At 39.5% G+C, this 26659-nt stretch overlaps 1 protein-coding gene across 4 annotated transcripts in view; it reads left to right on the top strand.

The window, feature by feature from the left end:
- The first annotated feature begins 3614 nt into the window (after positions 1-3614).
- Gk (glycerol kinase) overlaps positions 3615-26659 on the top strand; it is an 80791-nt gene continuing 57746 nt past the window's right edge. For all 4 annotated transcript variants that reach the window (XR_016533869.1, XM_090326680.1, XM_090326682.1 and 1 more), the window contains exons 1-5: positions 3615-3664; positions 3934-4454; positions 13361-13434; positions 16335-16441; positions 24086-24163. Coding sequence is in view for 3 of the 4 variants with exons in the window: in XM_090326680.1 (XP_090182806.1) it covers positions 4377-4454; positions 13361-13434; positions 16335-16441; positions 24086-24163 (337 nt within the window). In the remaining variant the exon portion in view is untranslated. The remainder of the gene's footprint in view (positions 3665-3933; positions 4455-13360; positions 13435-16334; positions 16442-24085; positions 24164-26659) is intronic.

Raw genomic sequence — 26659 nt, forward strand, 5'->3', positions numbered from 1 at the left:
TCCTGTCTCAGCTTCCTGATTATAAACATATATCTCCAAGTCTACCTTCTATGTGGCTGTGGCTGATATATTTCCTGCTATTAAACTATATCTAGCAACTTGTGTTTTAACAAATTCTGTAAGTATTTAAAGAATTTTGGTATTTTGAGACAGAATCATGCAATATAGTCTAGGCTACCATAGAACTTAAGACTTTCCTGCCTCAGCCTCCTGACTATAGGTATATACCACCATGCCCATCCTCTAGATGGTTATGATATAAGTAAAGTTTGAGAATAATGCCATATCGGGGCCAGGAGTTTGGCCTAGTGGTAGAGTGCTTGCCTAGCATGCACGAAGAACTGGGTTCAATTCCTTGGTACCACATACTTGGAAAAAGCCAGAAGTGGCGCTGAGGCTCAGGTGGTAGAGCTCTAGCCTTGAGAAAAATCCAAGGACAGTGCTCAGGCCCTGAGCTTAAGCCCAGAACTGGCAAAAAAAGAATAATGCCATATCATCACACAGTGCACAAGCAACAGGGCATAAAGAAACGTACATTTTTAGGTACTTATGGGGTTTTTTTTTGCCAGTCCTGGGGCTCAAAATAGGTGCCTGGGCACTGTCCCTGAGCTTCTTTTGCTCAAGGCTAGCACTTTACCACTAAAGCCACAGCACCACTTCCATCTTTTTCTATTTATGTGGTACTTAGAAATCAAACCCACGGTTTTATTCATGCTAGGAAAGCAATTTACCACGAAGCCACATTCACGGCCCTCTTTCTTTTTCTTTTGTAATCTATTTTTTTTGTTGGTCATGAGGCTTGAACTCAGAACCTTTGCATTGTCCCCTGAGGTTTTTTAAATTTTCTCTTTTTTTGGCCAGTCTGGGGGTTTGAACTCAGGGCCTATGCACTGTCCTTGAGCTTTTTCAATGCTAGCAACACTTTACCACTTGAGCCACAGCACGACTTCAGGCTTTTTCTGTGTATGTGGTACCAAGGAATAGAATCCAGGGCTTTGTGCATGCTAGGTAAGCACCTACCACTTGGTCACACTCCCACACTCCTAGACCCTGAGGTTTTTTTTTTTTTTAATCAAAGCTAGCATTCTAACACTTTGAGCCACAGCCCCACTTCCAGTTTTGTGGTGGTTAATTTGAGATAAGAATATCAAGGGGGCTGGGAATGAAGCTTAATGGTAGTGTACTTGCTTAGCATGCATGAATCCCTGGGTTTGATTCCTCAGCACAACATACACAGAAAAAGGCAGAGTGGCTCTGTGACTCAAGTGCTAGAGCTATCTTTGAGCAGATGACGCTCAGGGCAGTACTCAGGCCTTCATTTCAAGCCCCAGGACTGGTTACAAGGATTTTCCACTCAATCTGGCTTGGAGGCATGATCCTCTGATCTCAGCCTCCTAAGTAGCTAGGATTACAGGTGTGAGCCACCAGCACCAAACTGTGAAACTATTTTTGAGGGGAATAGCTGTACTAGGATATGAACTTCAAGCCTTGTGCTTGCTAGGCCAGCAACTTTACCACTTGACTCATACCTTCAGCCCTAAACTGCATCTTTCATCTCCCTGATTAACTATACTTCTTGGACAGTGCTTCCATGGGTATTACACCAGTTAAGTTTCATGTTAACCCATCCTTGTCTGTCAGTGACATTTTCTCTATTTTCCAAATGAGTAAAAGCAAATCATGGGAAGAATAACTTACTTAAGGTCACAAAGATTAATGTTGAATGGCAGAGCCACGATCAGACCCAAGATCCTTACATTTCCAGTCTAGTGTTTCTTCCAGTGCATTGCCTTCTGATCTGGGATGGGTGGTATGGAGATGAAGGTGCACCAGCATCGTATTTTCTCCCTTGGGCTTCTGTTCACTCAGGCTGCTGTTTCAAGGGCACTAGATTTGATGTCAGGAAACTGCAATTCTATTCCTGGTTTTTCCACAAGAGATAGACTGGTTTAAAAAATATGGGGCTGAGAATGTGGCTTAGTGGTAGACTGCTTGCCTAGCATGCATGAAGCTCTGGGTTCGATTCCTCAGTACCACATAAACAGAAAAAGCTGGAAGTGGCACTATGGTTCAAGTGGCAGAGTGCTAGCCTTGAGCAAAAGAAGCACAAGAACACTACCCAGCGCTGAGTCCAAGCCCCAGGGCTGGCAATAAAAATGGTAAAATGTATATCATGCATTTCCTGTAACTCATTGTTAACTTGCGACTCTGCCATACTGATAGCATGAAAAATGGAAAGAGTACCTATTGTTCATTTTTATATACAAAACATTTAGTTTTCCACTGGTCATTTGGAGGTGTGAGAAAGGGCAAACCAAAGAGACTAATTCTAAAAGGAAAAGAGAAAATAGATCTATTGGAATAAATATTTATGGTAATACGAATCCTGTGGAACAGAGGTAGGCTGACAGCCTTAGGACATTTCCTCTTGTCCTTACCTGAAATTCCTAAGTATTTAATATTAAAATATTATTTTTGCTTTTCAGTTTTTTTTCTTGGTCAAATGAATGGAGATGTAGGATACATGCTGTTGTAGGAATTACATTATCAAGAAATGCAAGGATCCCTTGCATACTTATTCGGAAATAAATGAATTCTGATCCCCACTGTGCTGCTAAACAAATAATTTGCTGTCCTGTTAGAATCTGATCCAAAAGTATGTCAAAGTTCAAACATGGTCAGGATGTTTTTTTTAATGGTTAGATGTGTTAAGTTTGGTGCCTTTGTTTTACTGATTTCTACAACTAGGAAAATTGTTATCTATGTCAATCATTCAATTAATGCCTTTCATAGTTTTTAGAGGAAAGTTGGATTAATTGCTTAATATTTGCTATATATGCCTTTCTGTGTGTTTTGCACTTCTAAGGAATTCAGAAGAATTGACTCTTCTGCCTTATCATAAAACAAGCGAATTTAGCAATAGTTAAGGAATCCAGTATCTCCACAAGCTGGCGTTATTTGAAATAACAAGATCTGATATATACATAGTGCATGCCTTCATAGCAAGAGTAGTAAATGTATGTTTGTACTGTAAACAAGGAGCTGGAAAAAGTGGGGCTGAATACCATGTGGGGGTATAAATCCAAACCACTGTGAGATTTGGGAAAGTAATGAGAAATTAAGAGTGGGAATAATGGAGTGCTTTTGAAATTGGCACATAATAAAATACATTCAGTGATTTTTAAATTAGCAATTGAAAATAATATATTTTAGAATAAAAACCCAGAGTGCATAACATGGAAATATATGAACAAATATATTAATATGTTTGTATACATTGAATATAAAATACACTCGCACCCATTATACATTAAAAAGCCCTAAGTTGTAAACTATTTTACCCTGCAGGTCTAAAGTTTGAAAGCCTCCAGAACTCACGACTTAAAAAGATCCTGACAAGGTAAATTCAAGGTCAAGGAAGAATCTCTTTCAGTTGGCAGGTCAGAGCAGTTAATGAAGCGAGCGGAAATTGCGTGTGGGGGTGGGGACACTGGAGCAAAGCCTAGCCCAGACTGGGGCGCGTCAAGCTGGGAGGTGCCTGATGCCTTCTGCCTGATTGGTCAATTAAAGGATTTGGGGAGGTTGATTATTTTTTTTCAGTGTTGTCCTTGAATGCTAAATCGAAAGAACTTCTGCGTACCTTCTCCCTGAAAATCCTACAAAGGTGAGGGGTTCGCGTAAGGACTTCAATTGGTCTCATTTGGGATCAGTCCCTGCAAAAGAGATCATTACTATTATTAACAGGGACCTAAGAGGGGAGTTGGGCGTGGCGTGGGAAGCGCGGGAAGGCTGGGGCTCAGGTTGTCACTCATGTTGGGCTCTTCCCTACCTACAGGACAGAACAAACAGTTCTGCCTTTTAGGACTCACCCACAGGCGTGAGCCTCAGGGAGCAAGTGTACGAGTGTTTTTTTGTTTGTTTGTTTTTTCTAAGGGCCAAAGGCACTTATGGCTAATATGCAAATGCAGCAGCCGCCCCAGCGAGTCTTTCCGCACCCAGTCTTCCACGTGACCCACCGCGGCCGGCCACATCCACCACCGCACTCAAGCCCCGCCCCCATTGCGTCTCACCGCCCTCTGAAATGTCCGAACTGTGGGCCTTTTTTTTCCGCTTTTGCTCATTGGACGGCTTCGAAGACAGCGCCCCCCCTCGCCACGCCCCCCCGAAGCCCTAGGGAACTCGGGCGGGGCGGGGCCTGGGTTGGAGGGGCGGGGTGAGAAGGCTCGGTGCAAGTATAGGGGCTGCCTGAAACGCGGTCTGAGCCTTCAGTAGACCCGCGCTGCTTCGCCCTCGTGTTTGACTGCTTGCTCTTTCCTCCGCCGGCCACGGTCACCCAGGAGACCGGCCAAATTGTACATCGACCTAAAGGTGGTTTCATGGCAACCGCGAAGAAAGCAGTTTTGGGGCCGTTGGTGGGGGCAGTGGACCAGGGTACCAGCTCGACACGTTTTTTGGTGAGCCTGGGTGACATGTAAGGAGGCGCAGAGTGTGCACGGGGAGATCAGGGTCAGCAGGGCTGGGTGTCGTGTCCTCACTCCGCCCCCTCTTACGGTCCCTGGTTGCTCGGTAAGGAAAGGAGGAAGGCCAGAGAGGGATCTGCAATGCTAGGGCCGCCCTGCCGGGGGTTGGGGGGTTTTGGCCTTCCTAGACCCCTGCAGCAGAGTTAAGCACTCACTGCTGCCTGGTTTGGGAAGGCTGATCACGTGCTAACAGAAAAGATTTTTTTTTTTTTTACCACCAAACAGAATGGGGATCCTCTGAGCATCCACGCAGCGCCGTCCGCGTGCAGCAAGGGGACAGGTGGTGACAGTAACCGCTGTCGTGGTCTTCCCCAGAAGCATTTGGCCTGTGAGACTCAGGACGTCCTTGGATGGAGGGAAAGCTGTGTCACGGCTGTGGTAGCCCAACACAGCGTCCTTTCAAGCAGTAGAAAGCATTAAGACTTGGAGTGATGATGCATAGTCATGCTCTCTCACAGAAACTGCAGAGGGTGGAATGCTGAGGGGGTGGCAAAATGACTTAGAAGCCCTGCTTGTCCCTCCCCCTCTGTCCCCAAATTATTAATTTAGAAGAGTTGAAAAATCTCAATTAGAGTACTTTGTCCTTTACAAATACTGTTTTTCTCCATTTGCATAAGGAGATGGAAAGACTGTGTCATTTTTAGTTACTATGTATGACAGTGGGCTTTTACTAGAAAACGGTTAGACTTTAAGTAATTTGCTGCCGGTTAGTCTTGTGTAATTAGGAAAGTTGTGCTTAAAGTGATCGATCATTGAGTTTATAATGTTGATTTAAGTCCAACACCTTTGAACCACTGTGTCATCCTGGTACTGGCAATTAAAAGTAAATTTAAATGAACATTTGCTAAAAGCTCATGCTGTTTTGGCTAACCTATGAAGATAATGAAACTACTAATTATTTAGCTCTCTCTTTACTTAAATCACATTTTTGTCCTTGTTTTTATTTTGTGGTACTGGAGTTTGAGCCCAGAACCTTGAGCATGCTAGGCAGGCACTCTACAAGCCCAGACCTCCACAGTATGTGTGCATATATGTAATATATATATATATATATATTTAGTGTTTTATATGTTTAGCTGACACTTGCATAAAGACTTGAGTTTTATTTTGATCCCAATGCCTATCTCACATTTCTAAAACACGCTTTCACTACATATGTAGTTTTAATTTCAGTGATTTAACCCTGGTTTGAGGGGCCAAGACAAAGTTCCACATATCTTTTTTGTTGCCAGTCCTGGGGCTTGAACTCAGGGCCTGGGCACTGTCCTTGTGTCTTTCTGTGCTCAAGGCTATTGCTCTACCACTTGAGCCATAGCCCCACTTCTGGATGTTTCTGTTTATGTGGTTTTGAAGAATAGAACCCAGGGCTTCATGCATGCTAAGCAAGCAATATACCACTAAGCCACATTCCTAGCCCCTCCACATATCTTAAATTGTTTATTTTTTTCTGATACTGAGGCTTGAACTCTGAGTCTGGGCTCTGTTCCAGAGCTTTATTTTTGCTCAAGGCTAGTGTTCTGCCACTTGAGCTACAGCACCACTATGGTATTTTCCTGGGTAGTTTATTGGAGATACGTGTCTCAGGACTTTTCTGCCTACACTGGCTTTGAATCGTAATCCTCAGATCACAGGCTCCTGAATAACTAGGATTACCAACTCAAGACACCTGGGCCTACCTCTAAATTGTTTACCTTTGGATCACCTAAGGTAGGTTTTATTTTGCTGTATATTCACCTGTAATGTTTATAAAGTAATCCTAAATTATAAGAAAGTCTACTCAACTGTACATAAATAGTGTGGTTCTCAAGCGATTGAGTGTCTAGCAAGCCTGAGGCCCTAAATTCAAAGCCCACTACTGCTAAGTATCTGGTGATTTAGGATTTTAAGCCCTATATAAAGTAGGCAAAAATGTCATAACTTTTTAGGAGCCACCTGAAAGTGCTTTTTTTGTTATAGTTTTTTTTTAAATCATTGCTGTCTGTTGTCCAATAATCTTTATCCACTTCAGGTTGCTCCTGGACCCTCAGATTGTGTTACCTGAAGGCATCATCTTTCTCGATAGAGAGGGAAATGCTCAGCTTTACAATGCCACAATCATTTGTTTAAACACTGGATTGTGTTTGCTGGGCTGTGTGGGGCATGATCTCTAAGTAAGCTAAGGTTCCAGTTCAGATGATTTCCATCATATTGAGAATGATGTGTAAAAGCTTATAAGTAAAGTTGTCTACTTCTTGTTTTTGCCAGTCCTGGGGCTTGAACTCAGGGCCTGTACTCTGTCCCTCAGTTCCTTTTGCTCAAGACTGGCACTTCACCACTTGAGCTACAATGTCACTTCTGTCTTTTTCTCCTTACGTGGTACTGAGGAATCAAACCTAGGGCTTCATGGATGCTAGGCAAGCACTCTACATTCCCAGCTCTAGTTGTCCACTTCTTGAGAAACCACTATGAGAGACGTCATGAGTAGTTAAAGACTGACGTCCTTGCTAGGTTCTGGTGAGTCAAGCCTGTAATCCTGGCTTCCCAAGAGGCTAAAGCTAGGGCTAATAGTTCAAAGGCAGAAAAGTCCTGAAGACTTTTATGTTCAATTAACCAGAAATAATTAGGCTGGGTCTGTGGCTCGAATGGTAGAATGGCAGGCACCCTTGAACAAACCATTAAGGAACAGCATCAGCCCTTGGGCAAACATACACAGAAGATTCTTTGGGAACTAGAAAAAGTTGGGGATGATTTAGTGAGGGGTTTTTTTTTGCCTTTGGTTATAAAGAAAAAGGTTGCCAAACCACTCCAGGTGCAGATAATAAATTTGCTGAATAAGTAATTCTATTGCAAAGTGATTGCTATGAAGAGATAGTCTTGTACTTTAGGAAAGGGGCCGGTGAAAATAGGGAGCTTATAAAGGTAAAGATATTCACATGATTTCAGGAAGTAATTCATTCAGTGTGCATAATTCACTTATACCAAGCCAATAGACTGTCCAACTTTTTATCTCCTCCTTTGTCTGTTAGCAGTAATAGCTTTCCTCTATAAGAGAAAAATTTTTCTCTTTCATCCGAAAGAGATATGTCCTCCCTGTTCCCCATATCTGTCTGTCTCTTGAGATTCAGATCTGTCTCTAAGAGTAGTTTGAAGGCAAGTGTGGTGGCTCACACCTGTAATCCTAGCTACTAAGGAGGGTGAGATCTGAGGATCTTGGTTCAAAGCCAGCCTGGCCATTAAAGACCTTGAGACTCATCTCCAATTTACCTCTAGAAAACCAGAAGTGGCACTATTGCTCGAGGGGTAGGGCAGTAGCCTTGATCTGAAGGGCTTAGGTACAGTGCTCAGTCCCAGAATCTAAGCCCCACAACCAATCAAAAAAAAAGTAGTTTTACTATCATCTCTTAGTAGTTTTTCCTCAGTCCTTTGCCAGACTGTCTACTCTTTTGGGCATCACTATTTTCTTTTCTTTTGCCTGGTCCTGGGGCTTGAACTCTGGGCCTGGGTACTGTTCCTGAGCCTCTTTGAGCTCAAGGCTAGCACTCTCACTTGAGTCACAGTGTTACTTCTGGCCTTTTTTCTAAGTGGTATATTGAATATAAGAGTGGCACAGACTACTGGTGGGCCAGATTTCAGCAGCAATCCTCAAATCTCAGCCTCTACAGTAATTAGGATTACAGGCGTGAGTTACTGGTGCCCAGCATACCATTTTTGATACCATGATTACTGCTATTAATAGTTTCATTGCTTTCTCTCTGCTTTATAATTGTATGCTTGCTGTATTTGGGAGCCAGAACCTCCTTTTAGACTTAGTTATGTTTTTGTAGTTTCCTGGATATTGTATATATTGTATCAATTAAGGCAACCTACAGCTTTGTATTATGTTATTAAAAAAACAACTTGCCACAAAGTTAAATATATACAGAAATAGAGTGGACTAAATAACTATTATTTTATTTTATTTTGATACCAAGTGGTACTCTTCCATCTAGACTGACTTGGAACTCTTGATTCTCTTTGTTTTAAATTCCTGAATCCTTCATTTTTGTCGTCTTAAGTCATTTTGATCAACATGACAAATTATACCATACTTCTTTATTGATTAAATTGTGCTCATTAATAGATCAACTTATTTTTAATTCTGGGTTTCTCTTACCTTCCCAAGAAAAATCAGAGAGGCTCTTAATTTGAGTGTATTTGGCAAATTTCTTTGCTTTTAGTGGTAAAACTGCAATTTAGAGCACATGCTTTCTCCCCTGATTTGTTGAAGAATTAAGTCTTGGAACCCTACTCATATGTTTTGTAGTAGAGGAAAATGTCCAACTTCTCTGATAGGAAAGTGAACTGAGGTTGGCACATAATTAGTCATACTGCAGAGTAAGAACTTCTTGGAAAGAGAGTTGGTGTAACAGGTTTTAAGGATCCTTTGTGAAACAAAACTTTCAGCTTCAAAGGTGATTTTTGTTCTTGAATTTAGTAACTTATTTTTTTTTTGCCATTAAGTTGGGTGTTAACAATAAGTCACACTATTTTGTGACTTGAAATGTGTCAGGTGTTGTTTGGAGGTCTTTTCCAGCATTATTCCCTTTAATGTGATATAGTTGGAATTATTGCTATTGGTAGACTTGACTCTTTTACCCAAATGACGACAGTGAATGGGGACTGGGCCTAAGGTCAGAGTAGCTGGTGGAACTGTGATTCAAGTCTAGGTCTGTCCTACTCTGGAGCCAGTCCTCCTAAGTACAGCCCCTGGCTATTCAGCCGTCTGAAGTTCTGTGAAAAGAAGAGAGATTGTGGGAGGGGCAACTTTCAGCCAATCATCAATCAAGAGTCACTTCTAATTATGGGGTTATGATGGCAAATGATTATTTGCCAAGATAAACAGACTTACAAATTGGTTTCACCAGATAGGAAAAATGTTGCTTTGAATAAGTACTGCAAGTTATGATCGCCTTGTGACTCAGATTCAGTGTATCCTGGGCAGGGCTCAGATGTGTCACCATGGATAATGATTGCATAATCACTTTGTTCCAACAACCAGTGTATATGAAGAATGACCAGAATTGTAGTTCTGTGCTTGTGTTGGCAAGAAAGACTGATTTGGCCCTAGTTGTCTCATCATACTTAGAGATCTCATAAGGCTTATGGATCGATTTCCTCTTCTTCCTTTCCTTCTTGCTTTCTCTGATTTATTCAACACACATTTATTTAGCTCATTATGTAGCACTCATTATGGGCCAGGGAAAAAGGAGCTGTAAATTTGGTAAAACTAATTTGGTTCATAGCTGGAGTGAAGCCAGCTATTAAAGTTGGGATAGTTTTGTAGTTTATTTTCTCCCCTACTCTACTGGCTTGTTTTCTTTCCCATTTAATTTCTCAAAATGATATGAACACAATTTCATCAGAGAATTGCCATCTGCTCATCTTTTTATCATAGGCTTACAAACTAAGAGCTTCCAATTTTCAGCTTGAGGAGCAGGGCAGGGTCTCCTTGCCCACACTCATATATTGGGCACTAATTACATGAGTCCATTTTGTAAGAAAAACAGGCCATTTGTTTTGCTTTCTTTTACGACTTGTTGAAAGATGCATTAAGCTGTTTTGGGTCCAACTAGCAATGCAATGAATTTGGGCAAGTATTTTTATTCTTGGTCATGCAAATTTATGTAGTATCATGGTGTTCTCAAGAGGGAGTTTACATTCCTGAATAAGGTCTTATCACATAGTAAATTTTAGTGTACCATAAAAGAGTTGGCTATTGGGGAATTCATGTGGGTAGGAAAATGAATGTGCATGTTTGTCAGGGGCTGGCTAAATTAGTCATAGGAAGCGTGAAGCAAATCTACGGACATGGAGTAAGGAGAATATTTATATCTCTCTGTGGTTCCTTATAAAACAGAATGCATACATTCAAATATTTCAGCAATGTTTTAAAACTTTTTTGCCAGTTCTGGGGCTTAACCTCAGGGCCTGGGCACTATCCCTGAGCCTGTTTATGCTCAAGGATAGCAGCTCTACTATTTGAGCCCCAACACTACTTCTGGCTTTCGCTGCATAGTTTATTGGAGATAAGTCTCATGGACTTTCCTGCACAGGCTGGCTTCTAACCATGATCATGAGCCACCAGTATCCAAATTTAAAACATTTTTGACTTGTGGTATATATTCTTTTTACTATTCATTTTTTTGCCATACTAGGTTTTGAACTCAGGGCCTCATGCTTGATAAGTAAGTACCTTACCATTTGAGCCATACTTCTGGTCCAGCCTCACTTTTCTAGTCTGTACACATCATTCACATATGACTACAATGTGCCTTATCCAAACTTAACCCATAGGAGAGAAAAGTTCTCTTCAATGCAATGGTTGTGGGCAGCAGGACATTAGAAAAGCCAGCCTTGAGACTTCTCATTATGTTTGACGTCATTAGCACTAACTTGGATTTCAGAAAGCCAGAATCTTATTTAATACTCGAGTATTTTCTTGTCTCCTCTCATTCTCTCTTTTTCTGTCTTCCTTTCCTTCCCTCCCTCCTTCCCTGACTCCCCTCCCCCTCCTTCCCTCTCCTGCTTTGCTCTCTCCTTCTTCCTCTCTCCCTCCCTCTCCCACATTCTCTCTCCCCCACTCTGTACTAGGGCTTGAACTCAGGGCCTGGGTACTGTCCTTTAGCTTTTTTGCTCAAGGCTAGTACTCTACCACTTGAGCCAGAGCTCCATTTCTGACTTTTTGGCCATTTACTGGAAAGAAGAATCTCATAGACTTTTCTGTCTGGTCTGGCTTGGAACTGCCATCTTCAAATCTCAACTTCCTGAGTAGCTTGGATTATAGGCATAAGCCACCAGCATTTGGCAGTCCTGGGGCTTGAATTTAGGGCCTGGGCACTGTCCCTGAGCTTCTTTTGCTCAAGGTAGTACTCTACCACTTGAGCCACAGTGCCACATCCGGCTTTTTCTGTGTATGTGGTACTGAGGAATTGAACCTTGGGCTTCATGCATGCTTGGCAAGCATTCTACCATTAAGCCATATTCCCATCTAGAGGAGTTCGATTGTGACATTTCCGTACATGTATAAAATAATTCCCATTCAATGTTACCATCTCGATCACTGTCCCTTAGCCCTCCCTTCCCTCCTCCTCCTCCTTCTCCTTCTTCCTTCTTCTAAAGATATTAAATGGATGTATATTTTAATACAGGTATGATGATGATTTTTACATCATTATTTCTGGTATTGTTAGTAAATATTTGCTCCATATATGATAAGAAAAGAGTAAATGATCTTGTTAATGTTATATAATATTTATCATTTAATGAAATGGTTATAAGAGTCTTCTGGACCTTGTTGCCTCGACTGGCTTTGAGCCATATTTCTCAAATGTTAGCCCCCTGTGTAGCTAGGATTATAGACTCAAGACATTAGTACCTAGCTCAGCGAAGTACTTGTAATTCATGTGTCAACCTTTGAGTTATAAGATACTCTTATCTTCTCAAAAGATGTCAGAATTTTCCCTTTTGGTTTTAATTTTATTTATTGTTTTCTTTTTTTTTTTAAAAAAAAGGGAGTTGTGTATAGTATGGCAAAGAGAGGAAACACCTCACTGTTTTCTATTCTTGCTTTGCGTTAAATGTGTGATATTTTTTCCCATATGAAATCTAGGCATGGGAACATTTTCTCAACTAATTGGAAATGACATTGCTGACATAATTACAATGATTTGGCCAATTCATTTTAACTAAAAAATGTATTGACATTTAGGTATATAGACTATCATATATATATATATAATGTTGCTAAATTAAAAATTATTATTTTAGGAGAATTGAAAATAGACTTAACTAGCACTTAACTACTTTGCTACTTTTCACCCTTTGATGATGCTTTTTATGTTGATGGTCACCCATTTGTGACAAAGGTTTTACAGAAAGTGCCTAGCTAGATGGGGCCTGTATATATCCCTCTCCCTGCTGACAGGACTGTTTACCTTTTATAAGAGCTAGAAGCATCACTGCATTTCCCTTCAAAGGAACACATACACTATGCATCCCTGCCTGAGCATCATATGACACTGTTCCTGTATCTAAGATGAATAGAAAGTGGAATGTCTGTCATCACCATCAGTATTAGGTCAGCTTTCTTTTGTTCCTGTTTTGTTTGTTAAAATGGGAATTTACACTGTTAATTGTTGAATTATAGGAATGCAGGTTTTTAAATCTTGTGACAAGTCAATATTTGTTAAGCCTTTGGACTAGATGAAGAATAATTCTCTTTATAGTTTTTTTACATTAAGCATACCCCTTTTCCTCATTTAAAACCTCCTTGGTCCCAAATCAAACAGGAATCCTTTTTGAGCTCTTCAGCAATTACTTGTAACTTGCCCCTGTCTCATAGGAAGTAGTCTGTCTGTCTCTGTCTCTTTTATTTGCCAGTCCTGGTGCTTGAACTCAGGACCTGGGCACTGTCCTTGAGCTTTCTCAGGGCTAGTGCTCTACCACTTGAACCACAGCACTCCTTACTTTTTTGTGTATGTGGTACCAAGCAATTGAACCCAGGGCTTCATGCATTCTAGGTAAGCACTCTACCACTAGACCACAATCCTGGCCCCATGCCCTGCATTTGTTATTGTTGTTGTTTTGAAATTAAGGTCTGAAATCCTCTCCCTAGTGAAATGATTATAGCTGTACACTCTGAATGACTAGAAATTATTTCTTATGCTGCAATATAAATTTTATGATTGCAAGTGAAGCAAAGGTCAAAATATCTGGTTAGATTTTTCTACCTGTGAACAAAAACTTTCATTGCAGAATTACTTTAAATGTCTATGGTATCTACCTACATTTTTTACTATAATATCAAATGTGGTTTTTTTCAGGTTTTCAATTCTAAAACAGCTGAACTTCTTAGTCATCATCAAGTGGAAATAAAACAGGAATTCCCAAGAGAAGGGTATGTTACTTAATTTAATACGCAATGACACGTCAGGCTTATTGATTCATTTTATTCACATGCTCTGTGGATTTGTAAAGTAAATTTGGCCAGACACACTCCTGAGAAGGCTTGAGGGACTGAGATTGGTCAAGAAAATAAGCAATAACTCAGTAGTTCAGCAAAAATATCTGGGTAATTCACTTAGGAATTAAATAGTAGGAAAGGATAGTAATGGATAAAGGATAGCAAAAGAATATTAAATATCAGAAGTTCTATGTTAACTTTGAAGTTATTTATTTTTGTGTCCCCATTACTGCCAAAATGGTGTTTTACTCCTTAAGCCTAAATGTTATGTTGTTTTTTTTAATGAAAGTATCTATTAAAGAAATTGATATATCTAATAGAAAAATAATCATCCTTCTTGAGAATAGTGTTCATGTGTAGTAATAGCAATTAAATGATTACATTAAATGCTTTTGAGTATATTATTTAAATAATATAATAATTATTTAAAGATGTTTGTGATGTAACAACTTAAAAATTATATGGTATTTTCTTATAAAAGTTAAACATACTTGCAGCCGCAGAAATTTATCACAAAGAAATTGAATGTATATAGTCACTGAATGGCTTTTATATGAATGTTTCTACCTATTTTATTTATAATAGCCCCAACCTGAAAACTACTCAAATGTCTGTCATTGTAGAACAGGTAATAGTGGAATACTATTCAGCATTTTTAGGATGTGAAATGATACAACATGTGTAAATCTCATTATTATTATAATTGAAAAAGTACATCTAAGTACATAGCGTGTAGCTCCATTTATCCACAATTTAACAATAAACTAATCTACAATGGTAGAAATCAGAAAAGTGATTTCCTATGGGGATATGTGATTGTCCTGAACGGAACATGAAAGAACCTTCAGGACTGACAGAAATATTCTTCCTTAGAAATATTCTTCCTTGGACCGGGAGCATGGACTAGTGGTAGAGTGTTTGTCTAGCATGCACAAAGCTCTGGGTTCTATTCCTTGGTACCACATAAACAGAAAAATGCAGAAGTGGTGCTATAGCTCAAGTGGGAGAGCACTAGCCTTGAGAAAGCTCAAGGACAGTGTCCAGGCCCTGAGTTCAACCCCAGGACTGGCAAAAAAAGAATAGAAAAAGGAAATATTCTTTCTTGACTAAGGTGTTAGTGAGATAGGTATGTTCATATGATTAGGGGATTTTTTATTGCCAGCCCTGGGGCTTGAACTTAGGGCAGGAGTGCTGTCCTTTGGCTTGCTCAAGACTAGATCTCTACCACTTGAGCCAAAGCACCATTTCTGGATTTTTTCTACATATGTGGTACAGAAGAATTGAATTCTGGACTTTGTGCATGCGAGGCAAACACTCTACCATTAGGTTAAACTCGTGGCCCTATGATTCATTTTCTTTTCATGAAAACAGTTCTGATTTTTAACTTGATTTTTTGTCTTTTCTTTCTTTTTTCCCCCCCTTGGCCATGGGGCTTGTACTCTCAGCCTGGGTGTTGTGCTTGAGCTCTTCAGCTCAAGGCTACCGCTCTACCACTTTGGGTCACAGCACCACTTATGGTTTTCTGGTGGTTAACTGGAGATAAGAGTCTCATGGACTTTAGTGCCGGGGCTGGCTTTGAACCACACCCTCAGATCTCAGTCTCCTGCTTAGCTAGGCTTACAGGCATTAGCCACTGGTGCCAGGCTTCTCTTATCATTTATTTTTGCCAGATCTGGGCCTTGAACTCAGGGTCTGGGCACTGTCCTTGGTCTTTCTCAAGGCTAGCGCTCTACCAATAGAGCCATAGCACCATTTCTGGTCTTTTGCTATGTTTGTGGTAGGGAGGAATGGAACCCGGGTCTTTATGCATGCTAGGCAAGCACTCTACCACTAGGCCAAACTCCCGGCCCCTTGTCTTGTCATTTTTGATACTGAGGATCAAACCCAGAACGTTGCACTTGCTAGAAAAGCACTTGGCAACTGAGCTACATTCCATCCCAGTTTTCTGATTTTTAAATAGTCTTTTTTTTTAATAATAAAAGCTTTTAATATGTTAGTAGTATTCAAATGACCTCATAGGCCTGAGTCCTGTGATATTTAGAACAAGGATAACTGAGTCTTGTAGGGATTAGAAACAGGAGATTGGGATTTGAGACCAGAATTTAGTGATAGAATTTATTCAGAAAGCAGGAAATAATGACACTTGAATTTCCATTGCAGTTTCCAGAACTTTGAATAGAATTTTCTAGTTTGGGTCTTTTGGGAGGCTTCCTCAAATCACTATTTAGCAGTTCTTTTAACGTTAGCCTTTATGTGCTAATACCGCATCAGAATTGCTCTGAGAATCAGTGTGAAAACTTGGATCAATCGTTTGTCTAGTGAAATAATTATTAGAAGGTCAACAGTTTTCCTAAATTCCAATAAAACATTCAAAAAGGCTTTTATTAGCATGCATTGGTTGTACAAGGAGGGGGTTGTCACATTTCCATATATATATATATATATATATATATATATATATATATATATACACACACACACACACACACACACATATATATATATATATATATGTTCCTGATCAAATTCATCTCTTCCACCTTTCCCTTATCCTCCTGGCCCCCTTTTTTTTCTATATGGGTCCTAGGGCTTGAACTCAGGTCCTGGGCACTGTCCCTTAGCTTTTGTCCTCAAGGCTGAAACTCTAGCACTTGCACCACACCTCCACTTTAACCAAATTATTCCCGATTCACCTTTTTTGTTAGATTCTCCCCTTTCCTGCTGGTGTCTACTCTTCTTCCAAAAGAGCATATATAAGTGAAAATTTCTATAAAATTAAGTTACATTTGTATTGATGTCTTGTAGACTAATCATATGCATTCTTTTGTTCAAAGATGGGTAGAACAAGACCCAAAGGAAATTCTTCAGTCTGTCTATGAGTGTATAGAGAAAACATGCGAGAAACTTGGACAGCTCAATATCGATATTTCCAACATCAAAGGTATTTTTAAGAGACTATTTTGCTTATCTGGTATGACTCTCAATCACATTCACTAATTTATTCTTTCAATTCATAACCAAGTGCTTATGCTATGCCAACCACTTCTGAGAGAATTTAAGGATTCAGCAGTTTGCAAGATTAAGTTTCTGTATGAACATTTAGTTTTGCTGAGGGAAGACAAAAAATAAAAGGTGAAAAATACAAGCTAATTTCAGATCCTAACAAGTTCTATGCAGAAAAAAAAATAAAACCTCAATGGAATAATGGAGTAGTTAGAGGCATTTACTTTAGATTGAGTAATCTGGGAATACATGTCTCAGGAATTGACACTTTTGCTAAGATTTAAAGTCCAAAGGGGATCCACTAGGCAACTATCTAGGAGAAGAAATGGAAGAAAAGGAAGCAGCACATGCAAAGGCCCTGATTTGGAAATATAAATGAGGTCAATTTTGGATCAGAAAGAAGGGCAGCACATCAGAAGTCTAATAAAAGCAGGTTAAGGTGCTAGTGGAAGTGGGTACAAAGTTTCAACAGGAGCTGAAATTGGAGAAGTAGCAGGATTATGGACTTGTCAGCTATGGTTAGGACTTTGGCTATTAGTATCACAGGGTGCCATGAGAAGGTTCTAAGCAGGCTGGGAAGGTGGCTTAGTGGTAGAGTGCTTGCCTAGCATGCATGATGCCCCAGAACCAATTCCTCAGTTCCATATACACAGAAAAAGCCCAAAGTGGTGCTGTGGCTCAAATGGTAGAGTATAGCATTGAGCAAAAGAAGCTAAGTTAAAAGTGGGTTGTAATAGCCTGAGAATGGACACTGGGAGACTAGTGGCTGCTGTGGAAGCCCTTACCAACAGTGGCATGGAGAAAAAGAAGGGCCACTGCTCATGGATTGATGTCAGGGTATATAAATCATGGAGATGAAGAGATGGCCTCTATATTTACTTGCACTCCAGAATGGGTGAAGATGCTTTTTTTAATTAAGAAAAGACTTGGAGAAAGGATTGAAGTGGGGGAAGAGAGTTTGAAATCCAAATGCTGTACTTGTAAAATTTCCTTGAAATAATTCCTTGAAAGTATGTGATTGGTTACAGAGCTCTCCATGAATTCTTACTAGTTTAGAGTATTTATGTACATTTTTTTTGCCAGTCCTGGGCTTGAGCTCAGGGTCTGAGCACTGTCCTTGGACTTTCTCAAGGCTAGAGCTCTACCACTTGAGCCTCAGCACCACTTCCAGCTTTTTGTATGTATATGGTACCAAGGAATTGAACCCGGGTCTTCGTGCATGCAAGGCAAGCACTTTAACCACTAGGCCAAACTCCCAGCCCCTACATTTTGTTTTGTATCTTTTAAACAGGGAGATAAAATATTCCAGTCACCCAACATTGATGTAAGAGTATAAAGACTAGAAGCCTAAAGGGGCATTTATTGTCTCTTTATAGCTTGTTGTTGTAGCTTGCTGTTATATTTGAAACAGGGTGCCACTTTGATTCATATTGTCATAGCTATGTGACTTACAGAGACTTCCTTGTATTCGTATAAGTAAAAATTTACTTAAACTTAAATAAAACCTTTGATAATTAACATTTCATTCAGCAAATCCATAGATAGAACCCACTAATCACAAATGAAAAAGCAGCCACTAATCACAAATGAAAAAGCAGCAATACTGTAATTATTTCTGTTTTTGCAGATTTTGAAAAAGATTTTTATTAGCATAAGAAGTAGAGTATTCCATTGTGATGTTCTTATGCATGCGTACAATGTACTGAATCACATTCATTCTCACGATCACTCTCTTGTCCCCATTTCTCCTTTCTAAAGCATTTTCAGCAGATTCCATTATTCTGCTTTCATATATGCATGGAAAATACTTTGAACATATTCACCCTTATTCCCCCTCTCCATTCTGTTTCCCCAACCCCAGCTGATACTGCTTCCTGATAGTGCTTGTTTTACTTTCCTGTTACTTATTTTTGGCATATATTAATTGTATAAAGAGATTTCACTGTACTTTCTCATACATATGAGAAAATACATTTTACATAATACATTTTCATCAGACTAAGCCCATCTATTGCTTTCTCCTTGTTCCCTCTATCATTCAGCAGCTATTAGTGAGTTTCTTTATGCCATTTTCATACATAGTACAATACATTTTGATATTTACCTCCAGCATTTGTTAGTACAGATTTTAAGAAAACAAAGACATAGGAACAATTTGCCAATTTATTGGGGTTTTTTTGTGTGCTGATAATGGAGTTGAACTCAGGACCTCACACTTTTGTTTAGCTTTTGCCTCTCAAGGCTAATTGTCTACCACTTAGAATCACACTTCTACTTTCAGCCTTTTGGCAGTTAGCTGGATGTAAGCATCTCTCAGGTTTGTCTTCCAAGGCTGACATCAATGATCCTCAGATCTCAGTCTCCTGAGTAGCTATGATTACATATATGAGCCACTGGCTCCCATCCTATTTTGTTAATTTTTAATATCACATAGGTATAATTCCTACCTTTTTATTCCTACATCTGAGTAGAAAGCCTCAAGCTTTGCAGTAACTAAAATTTAGACTTGTATACCCCAGTGAGCATTTCCTTGAGCGATTTCTAGAGTCTAAAGAGTACAAACATTGCCTAAGCCATCCATGTTCAAAAATATAAGAGTCCAGAGTAGTTTAACCTGGCAATGATGTTCTGCCTTCCTTCTAGGTAAGGTAGGTTATGTATGTGCTGGCCTTCTGGACCTACTTAGGCACCATACTTTTTCATTTTTTTGTTATCATACATTAGCTCTACAACAGAGGAATTCATTGTGGCATTTCAACACATGTATACAAATCTACCTCTTCCTATTGCGTGCACTCTCCCCCCTCCTCTCTCTCTCTCTCTCTCTCTCTCTCTCTCTCTCTCTCTCTCTCTCTCTCTCTCTCTCTCTCTCTCTCTCTCTCCCTCTCCCTCTCCCTCTCCCTCTCCCTCTCCCTCTCCCTCTCCCTCTCCCTCTCCCTCTCCCTCTCCCTCTCCCTCTCCCCTTGTGTGTGTGTGTTATTTGTGAGGATGACATGTAACTCCTGCCTCAGTGACTTGTTTTCTGTTTGCACTAACTAGTTGGCAAGAATTCACACATAGCTCTCTTTACGTTGGCCAGTATGAAACCCATACCTGAGCCAAAGTCACCATGTACCTATTTTTCTACAGCTGCCAACCTATGGCAAAGGGTGAAAACATCTTACCAGTTCTCTGTACCAGGCCAGTCGCACTGCTTTTTCCTCAGTAATTTATTCCATTTACATTGCCAATTTCCTATACAGAATACTAGATCACAAACAGCTAGAGCTATAAAGGATCTCTCCCTCATCTGAACCAACTTAACTCTCTGTAGGAGTTGTAATTAGGGAAGGAGACTTACTGCAGGCCATACAACTGTTTACTGGTAGAGCTGTTAAAGTTCAGTTCCTGAACTCCTAGACCTATGCCTCCTTAGTTTTCAGAGATATACTGATGATAATATCACAAAGTATTTTAGTTTATAATTCCTTCATGTCAAATAATTCCTTGATTGTCTTCAAGAAAACCAACTTTACTTGGCATCAAGGAAAGGACTTAGCATAGAGGAGAAAGAAGGAGTGGTCAGGGAGCAACCAATGACCAAAGAGACAGATGAAAGTAACTGTAGATTAGATTCTGGATACAAGCCAGGAATCAATAATGACAAGTAGCATATTAGGATTTAATCTAAGGATTATGGGTACAAAAGCATCTGATTTGCTAAAAAATTGGTGAAGAGAAAATAGGAGACTTTAATTGATCATGAATTCATTATGATTTCATATTGCAAAGTTGTCACTAAAAAATATCATTTTCCTAATACTGTACTGTAGCAACCCATTGTCCAGGTCTTGCTCTTATACTTGGAGAGCTTCTGGAGAATTCCTTTGTGTCCTAGTTAGCTCTGTCTCATTCTGTGAAACTACTACTCCACTCCACTCGCTCCTTGGTAACCATGAAAATGTCATCAGCAATAAGTAGTTTTTGTTTTGTTTAACTTTTTGTGCCAATACTGGCGCTTAAACTTGGGGCATGGGCACTGTCCCTGACCTTCTATTGCTCAAGGCTAGCACTCTACCATTTGAGCCACAGCACCACTTCTAGCTTTTTCTGTTTATGTGGTACTGAGGAATCGAACCCAGGACTTCATGCATGCTAGGCAAGCACTCTACCACTAGGCCACATTCCCAGCCCATTGGTAGCATTTTTTATTAATATGATGTACATTGGCTTATCATTGTAAGGGTGAGAACTTAGTTTTTTCTTTCTGGGTTGGTAGTATAGCTTGTACTCAGGTCTCATGCTCTGTTTTTTTTTTTTTTTTGCGTCATGGCTGGCATAAGCAAGAGGTATTCCTCCAGCATTGTGCTGATTCATTAGACAAGGATTCTCACTAACTTTTCTGCCTGAGCTGGCTCTGAACTGTAATCTTCAGGGTCTCAGCTTCACAAATAGAAATGATTACAGGGATGAGCCACTGGTACCCAGTTAACAAAGGTGATACTTTTTAAAAATATTTTTGGCTGGTCCTGGTGCTTGAACTCAGGGCCTGAGCACTGTCCTTGGGCTAGCGATCTACCACTTGACCCACAGCACCATTTCCAGCTCTTTCTATGTATGTGGTACCAAGGAATCGAACCTGGGTCTTCATGCATGCTAGGCAAGCACTCTACCACTAGGCCAAACTCCCAGTCCACAAAGATGATATATTTTTTTGTTAGAACCTCAGGGCCTGGGTGCTTTTCCTGAGTTTTTCTTTTTTTTGCTCAAAGCCTGATCCATAGCCACTTGAACCATAGCTGTACTTCCAGCTAGTTAATTGGAGCTAAGAGTCTCAAAGCCTTTCCTGCTCAGGCTAGCTTTGAATCACACTCTTCAGGTCTCAGCCTCCCGAGCAGCTACGATTATAGGCATGAGACTATGATGGCTCACAAAAAATTATACTTTTTTAAAAATAAAATGGGAACTATTTATTCTCTTCATGTCATAAGAGATGAAACTATTAAACAAAAGAAAACAGGAGACTCAAAATTGTAATTTGGACTTCAGCTAGTTAGGCTTTTCAGCTAGCCTCAGCCATATAGAATAGTTCCCATTATTATTACACACCTTTCGTGACAATCTTGTTATAACAAGGCACAGATTGACCTGTAGCTTGCTAGGTAGGTCAGGTTGGCTTCAAACTTAAATCTTCCTGATTCGTATGATTACAGGTTTATGAAAGTTACTAGCTTTCAAGTCTACTTTTTCATGGCCCTATCTGTTTCAGCCTATAATGTCACCTATTATTTCACAGAGAAAGTGAATACTCAGGGCCTCTAATTTTTCCAGTTCCAGTCCCTCCTTTCCTTCACCAGAAGGGAAGTAATGGTTGCTCTATATGAAGCCCCTCCCTCATTTGCTATTCATGTAATCTACTTCTCTCATATATCAGCACCATGTCTTATTAAGTCCACCCCACTTCACTTCTCTTTCTTTTTCCAACCTTTGTTTTGTGTTCCATCATTACAAATAACCAAGAATTCCTTCAATTTACTCTAATATTCTAAGTGGCTTTACAGTACTCTATTCCTCTAAAGTTCTTGGAAACAGTATTTCAATCATCTTTGAACATCTTTTCAATGGAAAAAGTGTTAAATGAGTCTTAAGTAGTAGTAGAGGTTTGATCATTCCTTTTCCTCTGTGCTGGTCAGAACATTGCCATAGTATTGTTCCATTCTGAGAGAAGAGTTTGAATGTGTGTACAGGTCATTGTATATTTTTAGAATTGCTGAAGGGGCTTTATGGTATACCATATTGAACAGAAACAGTAGAAGGAAATGGAAAAATTTTAGGGACAGGTTTTCAGGTTTAACTACTGGCATATGGAAGAAGATTAACATTGTTTTTGTATTATTTCCAAAGAAAATAACCATAGTGTATAGATGGTAAATATTAGGAAAAGGACTTTTATGGTCCTTGGGATCATCAAATCAAGCCCTCACATATGCTAGGCAATTTCTGTACCACTGAATTACATCACCTAGCCCTAGGTTTTGTTTTTTGACTCAAAAGCCCAATAATTGCTTGCTTGCTCAGCTCTGATTCTACCACTTAAGCCATGACTCTAGCCCTGCTTTTTGCTGATTATTTTTGGAGATTGAATCTCACATAGCTTTCTGGTTAGCTTCAAATTGTGATCCTCCAGGTCTTAGCCTCTGAGCAGATACTGGCTGCTTCATTCCCCTCCTCTTCCTCCTCCTCCTCCTTCTCCCTGTAGAGATCTGCTTTGAGAAATGTAGTATGTTGTTACTAGAAGTGTTGTCTGAGTGGTCACATAACAGAATTCTCAAGAAGATTTAGATTTGGCTGTTCATTAAAGTCAGGGTCTCACTAAGGAACCCATGCTTGTCTTAAATTCAAAATCCTCATGCCCAGATTCTCAAGGACATTTGAGCATCAAAAGTCTTGACTAGCCACAAGCTGGTGGCTCATACCTGTGATCATAGCTACTCAGGAGGCTGAGATCTGAGGATTGAGGCTCAAAGCCAGTTTGGACAGAAAAAAGTCTATGAGATACTTCCAATAAACTACTCAGTAATGGCCAGAAGTGGTGCTGTGACTCAAGGGGTAGAGCATTAGCCTTGAGCACAGAGGCTCTGAGAGGCTCAGAGACAGTGCCAGGACAAAAAAAAAAACCAGTGTTGATTGTATGGCCTTTAGGTCTGTCCTAATTTTAAATTCATAAACAATTCAGTTCTTTAGTTCAGTGCATTCTACTTGAGATGCAAATAAGAATCACCTAGGGAGTTTATTATTATTATGACTATTATTGTTATTGCTATTATTATTATTATTATTATTATTTAAGATTTTGCTGGCCCTGGGACTTGAACTCAGGGCCTGGGCTCTGTCCCTGAGCCTCTCTGTACTCAAGGCTACCACTCTTATCACTTGAGTCACAGTACCACTTCTGGCCTTTTTTGTTTATGTAGCTCTGAGGAGTTGAATCCAGGGTTTCATGCATGCATGCTAGGCACTCCACCACTCTACCACTAAGCCACATTCCCAGTCCCCCCCCTAGGGAGTTTTATAAACCAGTACTAGTATTCCGGTTCCACCCTGTGTTAGTTAATTTGAAATGTTTTGACCATGGGTTGGGAATTAATATTTTCCCAAGTTTGAGAATTTCAACTTAGCAGATCCCAGCTGATCTGAATAATACAGTATAGGTGAGTATTTTTACTTATTATTGCATTATCACCCCTGAGTTACATGAAAGTTGGTATAATGTAAAGGCCATGGCATACTGTATTTATGCTTGATTAAATGTTTATGTGTTGTGACATACTAAAATATAGGAATAAGAGCCAGGTGTGGTGTCTCATGCTGGTAATCCTAGCTGCTCAGCAGGCTGAGATCTGAGGGTCATGGTTCAAAGCCAGCCCTGACATCACGTGTTCACTTCTCTCAGGGAGATGCTAGGAATATAAACTAAATACTGCTTCAAATGCTTTTTTTTGTCTCCCCCCCAAAAAAATGTTGTTTAAATGACATATTCTCTTGAAGTAGTTTTCTGCCTGTTTATTTTTCTGCTTTCTTGTGTTTAATTTTCTCTTTAAAGCTATTGGTGTTAGCAACCAGAGGGAAACCACCGTGGTCTGGGACAAGTTAACTGGAGAGCCTCTCTACAATGCTGTGGGTAAGCTATCATCCATGGAATGCCAGTTCAGGGCCTCTCTCCACTTGGTACATGTGATCACACTAAGGTATTTTGCTAAAAACAGCGTGTATATACTCATGTTTCCTATAATCTGATAGGAAAGGCTGAAGTGTCTTCTAAGCAATTAGCTGTTATAAAATTTACAAGTTTCAATCAGATTTATTCATATATTGAATTAACTGTCATCCTACACTCTCGATTTACTGATTATTTGTATTGTATAAGTGGGTGAATGTTGCCAAGAACTATTTTGTAATCTTTGTGATTTTGACATCTAAAAGATCTTATTTACTGCTGTCCTCAGAAATTTGGAGTAACAAATGCTCACTGTTTCTAAAGTACTTAAATACTTAATCTTTCTTTTCAAGAATTCTAGTTACTCCTCTTAGGTTATAAAAATAAAATATCAGTCTCATTTACTGTATATCTTTCAGCCTGGATTAAAAAAAGTAAAATTCAAAGTCTAGTATTTTATCCTAACTTAGATATAAATGATCAGCCAGGCACTGGTGGTTCATGCCTGTAATCCTGCCTATTCAGGAGGCTGAGATCTGAGGATCATGGTACCAAGCTAGGGCGGGCATAAAAGTCCATGAGACTCTTATCTCCAATTAACCACCAGAAAACTGGAAGTGGAGTGCTGTGGCTCAAGGGGTAGAGTGATAGCCTTGAGCTGAAGAGCTCAGAGACAGTGCCCAGGCCCAGAGTTCAAGTCCACGACTGACAAAAACAAGCAATATATATATGTATATATTTAAATTACAACAGGTTATTTTACAGTACCATTTTGAACATATGATACTTGATCAGCACTAAAAGAAACTGGCACTTCCTACAAGCAAAATTGTATGTTAAAAATTTTTTATCTCATATTGTTATAGTATCTCACTTTGTTATCTGATATATTGAATTTATTTGTATTTGGATATTTGAAATTTGATTGGGAAGGGGGGAAAACCAAGACGGGTGGGGGGTGTGGGGGGGAGGGAAATGGGTACCAAGACATGTGAAAGGGTTTCAATGTATGTGAATTAATGCACCTTCTATCTGGAAAATATCATGTAACCCTTTTACTAATTACAATAAAAAATTTTTTTCTGCCAGAAATAGCAAATCACAATGTTTATTAATCAAGTAGGAAAAGAAATGAAGGTAGAACTTTTCCACATAAGAACAGTCTTTCACATGAGGTTTCCTTATGTTGCTTACATTGGTGTCAAACACCTGGCTCGAGCGATCCTCTTGCTTATTTCAGTTTTCCAAGTGCTGGGATAATAATCATGCCACTTCTCAGCCATAGTGAGTTACTTTTACTTTATGTTTAATTCAGTATTATATTGTAACTTGTACTGGGATTGTAAGTGTGTAATGACACATGAGGATTGTTACATTACTGAAAGAAAATAAGAGAGCCTGATGCTGGTGGTTCATGCCTGACATCCTATCTATTCAGAGAGGTGAAATCTAAATACTGAAGTTCAAAGTCAGCTCAGGCAGATAAATCTGAGAGATTCATGCTCAATGAACCAGCAAAAAGCTGGAAGTAGAGATGTGGCTGAAGTGGTAGAGCACCAGCTTTGAGTGAGGAACCCAAGCATGATTGCATGGCCTGAGCTCAAAACCTGTTAGTGTCAAAACCTGTTACCAAAAAAAAAAAGATTTAAAAAGAAAAAAAGAACATAAGTGAAAAATGTGCCTTGTAAGAATATTTGAATTATTTGGAGTAGTTATAAAAATATAAGATATTTTAATGTTGTTGTCTTTTTTTTCCAGTTCTGTGGCTTGAACTCAGGCACTGTTCCTGAGCTTTTTCAAGGCTAATGTTCTACCACTTGAGCCACAGAACCACTTTGGCTTTTTCTGTGTGTATGTACCAAGGAGTTGAATCCAGAACTTTGTACATGCTAGGCAAGCACTCTCCACTAGGGCACACTCCCAGCCTATTATTGTCTTATAAGCAAACATTTTTTTTTAAAGAATTGCAGCCATGTAACTTTGTTAATACATACAGAGAAAACCACATAGCTTTAAATAACCTTTTATTTGGCATTCTATTCCTATAATTTTAGTGACTACCAAAACCTCTACAAATTATCAACATTTATTACTAAATAATTCATTATTAAATATATAAGTGCATACATTTTAACATAGCCTCAATAATTTTTCTGCCTCAATAATTTTTCTACTAAAGAATTTTAAAATGTTAAACAATATCACCAGAATTGAATGTCATATTTTCCTTTTTATATGTGAAAATATAGCTTACTTTAAAATTACATTTTCCCTTTTTCTTTTTTCTTTCTTTCTTTCTTTTTTCTTTTTCTTTCGGTTGTGCGGCTTGAACTCTGGGACTAGGCACTGTCCCTCATCTCTTCAGCTCAAGGCTACCACTCTACCACTTGAGCTATAGCAGCACTTCCAGTTTTCTGATGATTAATTGGTGATAAGAGTCTCATGGACTTTCATGCTTGG

This window comes from Megascapheus bottae, chromosome X (assembly GCF_031878675.1).
Source record: "Megascapheus bottae isolate mThoBot1 chromosome X, mThoBot2.hap1, whole genome shotgun sequence".
Lineage (NCBI taxonomy): Eukaryota > Metazoa > Chordata > Mammalia > Rodentia > Geomyidae > Megascapheus > Megascapheus bottae.